Source organism: Moschus berezovskii, chromosome 27, assembly GCF_049115385.1.
Source record: "Moschus berezovskii isolate FMDL1 chromosome 27, NW_MosBer_1.0, whole genome shotgun sequence".
NCBI lineage: Eukaryota > Metazoa > Chordata > Mammalia > Artiodactyla > Moschidae > Moschus > Moschus berezovskii.
Window position 1 is genome coordinate 20962237 of NC_142486.1, and position 9978 is coordinate 20972214.

The following is a 9978-nucleotide window of genomic DNA, read 5'->3' on the forward strand; positions in this document are numbered from 1 at the left end:
CTCTGAGCTGTTGGATATAATAAATATTAGCTAATATTTAACTTTTTATTGAAATATAAGATCTCATACTTTCGAGTTCTTACTATCTGTTCAGGCAGGGTACTTAGTGCTTTATAAGTTTTAACTCAGCCCCACCATAGCTCTGTGAGGTGCAGAGACTGTTATTATCCCCACTTTACAGGTGAGAAAACTGAGGCATGAAGATTGCAGGACACAGGTAGTAATTAGTAAATCCTCTTACGGTATCCTCTGAGTTTCCCTATTTTATGCACACTTGCTTGGAATCTCTGTGTTTGTAGGCCCTTGGTTGCTATTTCTTCACCAACTAGGATGGGGGTAGTAGATGTCTCCCTCCACTTCCAAGCAGGCTTGAACATTGATTGTGCTATTAATTTATTAATATGTTGTAGCTGATGGATAAGCTTCTGAAGTCCTCCCTTCCACCCACTTGCCATTGGCCTGTGCTGGCCCCCTCATAGACTGGCTCTCTTCTAGACTTTTAGAAGGCCCTGGTACAAACTTAACTCAGGACGTGCTGAACGGAGAACTGAAGAAGCTGTCGGATGGTCTGGAAGGCATCAAACACAGTAACGTGATGAAGCTCCTCCGAGTGGCCCTCAGTGGACAGCAGGTGAGGCAGGCGGCTGGACTGGACCGGAGCCCTCTTTTATCCACTCAGCTGACATTCACCAATAGCACTAAGTGTAGTTTGCGGGCTACAGAGATGAATGGAACGTGACCACCTCCCCTCATTCACTCATTCAATAGATAGCACCTGCTGAGTACCTGCCATGTGCAAGCACCATGCTAGGTGCAGTGGAGCCAGTAATGAGTGAAACACACATGCCTCCCCCCCTTAAGGGAGCTGGCAGTTGACTGGGGGAAGGGACATGCCAACCCGGGGAGAGCAGGCTCCGGGACCCGTCCTCAGCCTCAGAGACTGAAGCCCATAAAATGCACACCCGGCTTCTTGGGGTGCAGGCACCGGTGCCAGTGTTGGCTTGGGCGTAACTCCTGTAGCTGAGGCTGGGTGTGTGTTCCTCAGGCAGTTTAAGGCAACGTTTTCTCTTGTTTGTCCTTAGCAAGGACCTCCGGTAGCTGAGATGATGGTGTCTTTGGGACCAAAGGAAGTGCGGGAACGAATACAGAAGATGCTCTGCAGCTAGAGAGAAGGTGGCAGGACGGTGGAGGTGGCCGCAGGAGCTGTACTCACAGGAGCCGCCCTTGGAGGCGAGGAGGAGGAGGCCTGGGCCCGGCGGGAGCTTGCGGAAGGAACCAGGAGTGGACACAGAGCTTCTGGGTGCACAGGTGCATTTATGGCCCCACACCAGGCCCATCCTTATCAGCTGGCCCGGGACGCCCAGACCCGTCTCACCTCCCTGAGTCTGGAAAGGAAGGCCTCTCATCTGGTTGTGACACCCCAGGACATAGCAGAGGTTAGGAGCTGCCTCAAAGAACAGTCGCAGCTTGAGCTTCAGTCTGCCTGGGCTGCCATGACGGAAGACCACAGACTGGTGGCCTAAACAACAGGAAGTGATTCTCTCCCAGTTCTGGAGGCAGTCCAGGATCAGGGTGTTGGCAGGTTTCGTTTCTCCTGAGGCCCCCTCCTTGGTTTGTACACAGTTGACTTTTTGCTCTCTCCTTCCACAGTCTTCCCCTTGTCTGTGCTTTTGGTGTCTCTGTCTCAAATGCCTTCTTCTCACGAGAACACGAGTCAGATCAGGTTAAGGCCCAGTCTCACAGCCCAGTTTGGACTTCATCACCTCTTCATCATCCCTGTTTGCAGATTCAGTCACATTCCAGGTATGGGAGGTTGGGGCTTCAACCTGAGTTTTGTGGGGAACACAGCTCAGCCCATATGTGGCAGCTTGGCAGTGGCCTGGTCTCTTGGACTCCAGCTCTCAAATCCAGTTTGACTCTGGAGCAGTGATTGACAAGCAGGCCTGAACTGTCTGTCAGACCTTCTTTGGGGCTTGCAGGGGGAGCACTTAGGTTTTACACTCCTCTTTGTCCTTGGACTTAGGGCCACCTGTGTCTCCCTCCCCTGAAGGCTGTGTCTCCCTCTTTTCCAGTTCTCCAGAACAAGTCCTTAGACTGGAGACCTTCACTCTGCCTATTTTGCATCTTCATATTCACCGCCACCTTCTACCCATTGTTTGTAAATCACTGTCTGGGGGTTTCTGAAATGAGATGTTCTTTGGGGCGAATAGGAATAACTCAGTGAAAGGAGGATGGTAGCTGGCTACAAAGGGCCCCTACAGGGTTTCTGGGCTTCCCCTGTGTGGCCCCCAGTCATCTTCATCGCTACCTCCTGGCATTCACATTGAAGAGGGTTGCCTGGTGTGATGTGTCATGGCGTCCATCTTGTTCCACATGGTGAAGACACTCAGATACGGATTGGAGGCCTCCTGACAACAGCCATATGAACGGGCCACCTTGGAAGTCAGTCTTCCAGCCCCAGTCAAGCAGCCGGGGTTGACAGATGACAGAGTTTTTCCCCACAAAACTCAGATAACAGCAATGCTGGTTGACATTTGACTGCAGCCTTCCTGAAAGGTCCTAAACCAGAACCACTAAGCAGAGTTGCTTCCAAATTTCAGGCACACAGTTATGAGTTAATAAATATTTATTTTTTAAAGCCACCATGCTTTAGGATTATTTGTCACCCAGCAGTAGATTGCTAATATACTCTCCTTGTCCAGAGGAAGAGGGAAAGGGGATTAAAGAATTTGCTGAGTTTCACAGAAACCTAATCATTCTTTGAAAAGTACATCAGGTACTTTGATGACAAGCAGTGGAAACCAGTTCTGCCTAGCTTAGGTTTTTTGGAGACTTTATAGGAGTTGAAAGTCAAAGAATCTATGGGAAAACTAGAGAACCAGATCCTGGAAAAGACAGGAGCCAGGGAAGCTCTGATCATGTGGGCCACCACAGGAGCTCATGGCCGGTCTTGTCTGTGTTCTTCACTGGGAACACATTAACTCTTAAATATTTTCTGTTGTGGTTCCTCTGTATTTTTCCCGCTCAGTTTTGGATGTGACTCAGCTAAAAATTCAGATACTAAGAAGAGGGTTCTGGTTGGGCTCACTTGAGTCAATGTTACCATTCCTCAGCCAGGAATAGGTGTTCCCTCAGGGATGAGGAGAAGGCAATGGCAAGCTACTCCAGTACTCTTGCCTAGAAAATCCCATGGATGGAGGAGCCTGGTAGGCTGCAGTCCATGGGGTCACTAAGGGTCGGACACGACTGAGTGACTTCACTTTCACTTTTCACTTTCACACATTGGAGAAGGAAATGGCAACCCACTCCAGTGTTCTTGCCTGGAGAATCCCAGGGAAGGGGGAGCCCAGTGGGCTTCCCGTCTATGGGGTCACACAGAGTCGGACACGACTGAAGTGACTTAGCAGCAGCAGCAGCAGGGATGATATCCAACAGAGGAAAAGTTCCCAAGGAGAAGTAGGGTACTTTTTCCAGAAGAAGGGGTAATGGCAGAAACAGCAAGTATTGCACTGAAAGGGCATAGAATAATAATGCTTGCAATTTATTGTGCATTTACATGAGCCTCAAATACTTGTGGGTTTTAAATTATTCTGGTAAACACTTTAGTCCATCATCTGTTTGAATCTTCACATTAGGCATTATTATTCTTGTTGTTGTTTCTATGTTTCAGATAGGGAAACTGGGGCTCAGCAAAGTTGATCAACTCTGAGGGTTTAGCATGAGGCATTTGACAAGCCAGAGTCCAACCTCAACTCTTGACTTGAGTGACATCAGAGCCTCCAGTTCTAAGACATCAAGTATGCTTATGAGAAACTAGTCTCAGTGAGGGAATGCGGCTGTTTTAACAAAGTGGGTGATCAGACTGCTGAGTTGATAAAGATGTGGCCACTTCCTCATTTGGAGTGAGTTATCTGAGAAGCAGCACATATCTTCTGCTCTGGGGTTTTGCTCAGGATCAGAAGAAATGTGTCAAAGGGCTTCACAGATTTTGAATAACCTCAAGTCCATCCCCCAGTGCTTTTTTGAGTATAGTGAAGCACTGATGGTCGTGGAGGCCAGAAGCTGGTTCTGCTACTTACTCACTGTGGCTTCTGAAGCTCAGTTTTCTCGTGCAACATGGGGATAACAGTTGTGTCTGTCTCAGCAGTTTGTAAGAATCAAAATATATGACCAATGTAAAGATCTTAAAACAATGCCTGGCACTCAACAAATGTTATCTCTTCCTATCACCCTCATTTTCATTCTTGGAAATGCTAATTGCAAGACATAGAAACAGACCCAGCCTAACTTAAACTTTGAGAGGAATTTATTGAAAGAATTAGGACAAATCCAAAAGCAGGACTCCCAGCTGGACCTTACAAGAGACTTGATCTCTAACCAGTTAACTCCTCAGAACCCAAGACACTCACCATTGTCCCTCTGAATCTGCAGTTTGTAACCATTATTGTCTGGGTGTCTGCTTCCCTCATCTTCCTTCTGCAGGCTGGCTTTTTTTTTTCTTTTAATCTCTGCACTTGTCCAACAACTGCCCCAGCCCTAAAGCTGAATCATCTCCCCTCTGATACCCTGGCAATTCAGTAACTAGTATTCTGTGTCCAAAATCCTAGGAAAGAATTTGATTGGCCTAGCTTGGGTCAGGTGTCTACCTCTGCTCCAATCAACTGTGGCCAGTGGGACAGAATCATGTAATGCAGTCATGGCTGCAGGAGACCCACTCTAGTAAATCAAGAGAGCCTTTCCAGCCCTGGGCATACTCTCTTAACATGGAGTTGACAGAGTACCCTTGCCAGAAAATTACTATTATTCTGTAGCCAACTTTAGAATCTCATTCATCATTCATCATTGTCTTTAGCTTATTTTTCCCTCATAATGCTCATTAGTATGTGAAATTACATAGTGTACTTGTACATGTTTATTGTCACTCTTACTCTAAAGAGGATAAGATTGAGGCAGGCAGTTAGTTTTTCTTATTCTTGGTTGTAAGCATAGTACCTGGCACATTGCCTGACAAATAGCAGGGAGTCAGGAAAGGTCTCAGGATGAAAAAAAAAAAAGAGTCCTTTATCAGTTAGATCAGTTTCTTCAGAAGTGGCAATCATCACCTGGTCTAACCCTCCCAGATTCCAACAGTTTCCCAGAACGACTTGCACTGACACTGGGGAATCATGTTTCTTTTGCAAGGTTTGCAGTTGTAGTTAACTACATGGTCCATTGCTGGTAACTCACATTGAATCCAGCTATCTGGGAGAGACTGACCTTTGACAAAGAATGATGTGAAGATTAAGATGGAATAGTTCGATACAGAGGGATGTTCAGTGGGAGCTAAATTAGAAATTTTCTAATTGATTAGTTAATATTTTTGTCAAAATAAAATTCCCTAACTTCCCAGGGGCCAGGATAATAAATACTTAGAAAATGAGGGGACCTCCCTGGAGGTCCAGTGGCTAAGACTCCGCACTCCCAATGCAGGGGGCTCGGATTCGATCCCTGGTCGGGGAACTAGATCCCGTATGCCCAACTAAGAGTTCACATGCCACAACTAAAAAGATCCTCTGTGCCACAGCTACAGATCCTACATGCCACAACTGAGACCCAGCATAGCCAAATAAATAATTTTTTAAAATTTATTTTAATTCAATTATTTGTATTTGAAGGATAGTTGCTTTACAGTATTGTGTTGGTTTCTACCAAACAATTATTATTTTTTTTTAATGAGAACTTTCTGGGTTAGAGCAGAGCCCAGAGAAGGAAGTTCATGGTTCATGTTCATGGGTCTCAGACGACTTTATAGATGAACTTTGAACTGGGTTCTGAGGGACAAGTAGGAGTTTCCAGATCAGTGGGAATTGGAAGGGTATTGACTGGAGTCATGGGTAGGAGCTGAAGGAGTGAGATAAGTGGCTGAAAACCCAGCCAGGGGGGAAATCCAAACAACCTTGATGCCAGGTCAAAGGCATCAAGGTACCATTCACTACAAAAAACATCCAGATGCAAACAAGCTTAAACAAGATTTAGTGTCCCACAAAGCAGGAAGTGCAGGGGTATGGCAGGCTCTGGGGTTGGTTAATTAAGCGTTCAGTGACCTCATGGAGGTCTGAGGGTCTTCTGATCTCTTTGCTTGATCGGGCCCCAGCATTGGCAGTAGCCTCTGGTTGGTTCTCTGCTCACGATTGGCTGCCTGAAGCGCTCAGGCCCCTCTGCACTTCCTCCTTCATGCTGTCAGAGTGTGGCTTCCTGTGGCTGTCTCCCTGAAAGCATGGAAACTTCTCTCCAGCACCTTCCTCCACATGACTTCTCCATTCTTGAACGCATCCCTTCTGGGGAGGTGGATGGGGAGCCCCCATAGGTCAGCTGGACCCAGAGCTGGGGCTGGGGCCAGCTCTTCTCTGGGTTCCTGGACAAAAGTGAGGGGTCCATTAGGAAAGACATGAATTGGATCTTCATGAAGTGGAAGGTGAAGATCCACTGACATGCTTCAAGTAGGGAAGTGACAAGATCAGATTTGTGTGTGTGTGTGTACGTTTTCCTTCAGATTTGTGGTTTTTTGATTGATCATTCCAGCAGCTTTGCTGAACTGAGATTTGAGTGGGACTGGCCCAGGAGCTGGAGCCCTGGTAGGAAAATGAGGCACGAGGGACTTCCCTGGTGGTCCAGTGGTTAAGAATCCGCCTTCGAATGCAGGGAACACGGGTTCAATCCCTGGGTGGAGAACTAAGATTCTACATGCTGCAGAGCAACTAGAGAGCCCTCCATTACCACTGAGCCCCCCATGCTGTAGAGCCTGTGCTCTGCAACAAGAGAAGCCCAAGAGCCTCAACTAGAGAAAGCCTGAGCACTGCAATGAAGAGACCCTTCACAGTCAAAATTTTAGAAGAGAGTAAAAAAAAGAAAACGAAGCATGGATGGGGTAAACATGATGAAGCCATCTTTTGTCATCACAGCCTGGCACTTCCTCCTCTAACTCTGCTGCTTCACTTCACTCATTCTTGCCTCATGAGCCCCTTTTGCTGATCCCCAGCCATGTAAGCCTTCCTTCTAGCCACATTCTGGCTGGAATATTCTTGTTCATCTGCTCTTTGTCCTTTTGCCTGGTCTCTCAGTGTTCAGATCTCTGCTTCACTATCCCCTCTTTAGGAAAGCCTCTGACTCCCCCCAGAAGCTCTCTTTCTTCTGCCGTTAATCATCAGCATCCTATTCTTTTCCAGGGAACACAATCGAATTGATTGTGTAAATATTGGGTAAGTAATTAGTTCAGCATGAACAGTATCAAAAGGCAAAATGATAGGATACTAAATGAGGAATTCCCGAGGTCGGTAGGTGCCCAGTATGCTACTGGAGATCAGTGGAGAAGTAACTCTAGAAGGAATAAAGGGATGGAGCAAAAGCAAAACCAATACCCAGTTGTGTATGTGACCGATGATAGAAGCAAGGTCCGGTGCTGTAAAGAGCAATATTGCATAGGAACCTGGAATGTTAGGTCCATCAATCAAGGCAAATTGGAAGTGGTCAAACAGGAGATGCTGGGAAGGGTTGGGGGCGGGAGGAGAAGGGGATGACCGAGAATGAGATGGCTGGATGGCATCACTGACTCTGTGGACATGAGTTTGAGTGAACTCCGGGAGTTGGTGATGGACAGGGAGGCCTGGCGTGCTGTGATTCATGGGGTCGCAGAGAGTCGGACACAACTGAGCGACTGAACTGAACTGAACTGAATTAGTTCAGCAGTTATTTGTTAGTGTAGATCATAACGTCCATAAGAGCAGAGCCGTGATCTGTCTTGCTCACCACTGGACCCCCAGTGCTGAGAATGGTGCCTATTCACGCAGTCGGTGCTCAGTACATATTGTTGAGTGACAGGCCAGACACACACCTGATTGGATGGATAGTCAGAGTGAGCACTCAAGTTCACTGTGCTCAGTCATGTCCGACTCTTTGTGACCCCATGGACTGATTGTAGCCCACCAGGTTCCTCCACCCACGGGGATTCTCCAGGTAAGAAGACTGGAGTGGGTTGCCATGCTCTCCTCCAGGGGATCTTCCCAACCCACGGATCAAACCCAGGTCTCCTGCATTGCAGGCGGATTCTTTACCGTCTGCAGTAACCACAAAAGAAGCCAAGGAATACTGGAGTGAGTAGCCTTTTCCTTCTCCAAGGAAACTTCCCGACCCAAGAGTTGAACCAGCGTCTTCTGCATGGCAGGTGGATTCTTTTAACAGCTGAGCTACCAAGTGCACAGTCATGTTTAGCTAGGATACTGTTTTGCAGTATTCAGAAACTTCACATCATTTGTGGTTACTGTTTTCACTAGTGAATTACAGGATGTATATATTTTTAAATATAGAAGGCAGTAGAAGCTTAACTTGGCACTCAATAAACTCATTATCACACCCTGGGGATCTCTAGCTTAGCCTTCGTATATGGGCAAAATATTGGGTCCCAGGCCTACATGCTGTCTCCTCTGCCCCCTACCACCCCTCCCGCAACCCTGATTGCAGTAGGACAGCCCAGGCAAGGAAGGGCAGCCTCTTGTCTGAGTTCATTTCACAGTTACCTACTGTGTGCCAGGCCCTGTTAAGCCTAGGGGTGTGAGAGGAATTAGACAAAGCCTTGTTGATTGTGGGGGCTTACTCCACAGATTTGTGTTCATTGCTTTCCTTAAGCTTTTAAAAATAAAACACAAAAGATAAGGCTCCTGCCTGGAAGAGATCACCATCTCATAGGTGACTGACAGTTACAAAATTGCAAGTGCGGATGTGGTAGAGGAGGGGCAAGCAAAGGGTACAGGGATGTGGGTATCCTTGGGTGTTGGAGGCCAGACGGGAAATGCTTTCTTTTTTAATTAATTTTTTAATTTAAAAATTAAATTTTTTAATTTACTTTAATTGGAGGCTAATTACTTCACAATATTTTAGTAGTTTTTGCCATACATTGACATGAATCAGCCATGGGTGTACATGTGTTCCCCATCCTGAACCCCCCTCCCACCTCCCTCCTTATTCCATCACTCAGACCTGAGCACCCTGTTTTTTTAATTAAAATTTAATTTTATTTTATTTATTCTTTAAAGCCATACCATGGGGCTTGTGGGATCTCAGATCCCAGACCAGGAATCAAATGTGGCCCTCTGCAGCGAAAGTGTGGAATCCTAACCCGTGGATTGCCAGGGAAGTCCCAGGAAGTGCTTTCTTGACAAGGAGTTGGATTGTTGTTTTTTACTTTTAATTTCAGGTAAACAGCAAATAATTTTTTAAGTATGTCCCAAGCAATATTTGTGACATGCTAAAAATTATTTGTAATTGTATGCTATGCTTAGTCTGTCAGTCATGTCTGGATTCTGTACGACCCTATGGACTGTAGCCCACCAGGATCCTCTGACCATAGAGATTCTCCAGGCAAGAATATTGGAGTGGGTTACCATGTCCTCCTTCAGGGGATCTTACCAACCCAGGTCTCCCACATTGCAGGCAGATTCTTCACCATCTGAGCCACCAGGGAAGCCCAAGAATACTGGAGTGGGTAGCCTATCCCTTCTCCAGGGGACCTTCCCGACCCAGGGATTGAACCAGAGTCTCCTGCATTGCAGGCAGATTCTTTACCAGCTGAGCTACCCTTGTAATTGTATAGGGGTGGGCAAAATGGGTGAAGGTGATCAAAAGGTACAAGCAGCAAGTTATAAAGTAGCTAAGTCCTGGGGATGCAATGTACAGCATGGTGACACTAGTTAATACTGCACGAAAGTTTCTAAGAGTAGATTTTACAAGATTTTATAAGCCTTTATAAGTTCTTATCACAAAAGAAAAACATTTGAAATGATGTGTGGTATTGAATACTAACTAGACATATTATGGTGATTGTTCTACAAGGTATATGAATATCAAATCATGTTGTACACCTGAAACTACACCAATATTGTATATATATGTCATTATACATAGAAAAACAGTGCACAACAAATGTAAAGCACTTGAAAGTGAAAA

General features: G+C 46.2%; 1 protein-coding gene across 2 annotated transcripts in view; it reads left to right on the plus strand.

Moving 5' to 3' along the window:
• EARS2 (glutamyl-tRNA synthetase 2, mitochondrial) overlaps window positions 1–9978 on the plus strand; it is a 37117-nt gene extending 27139 nt beyond the window's left edge. For both annotated transcript variants that reach the window (XM_055409680.2, XM_055409681.2), the window contains 2 exons: window positions 496–631; window positions 1083–9978. In XM_055409680.2, the coding sequence (XP_055265655.2) occupies window positions 496–631; window positions 1083–1166 (220 nt within the window). In that variant the 3' untranslated portion in view covers window positions 1167–9978. The remainder of the gene's footprint in view (window positions 1–495; window positions 632–1082) is intronic.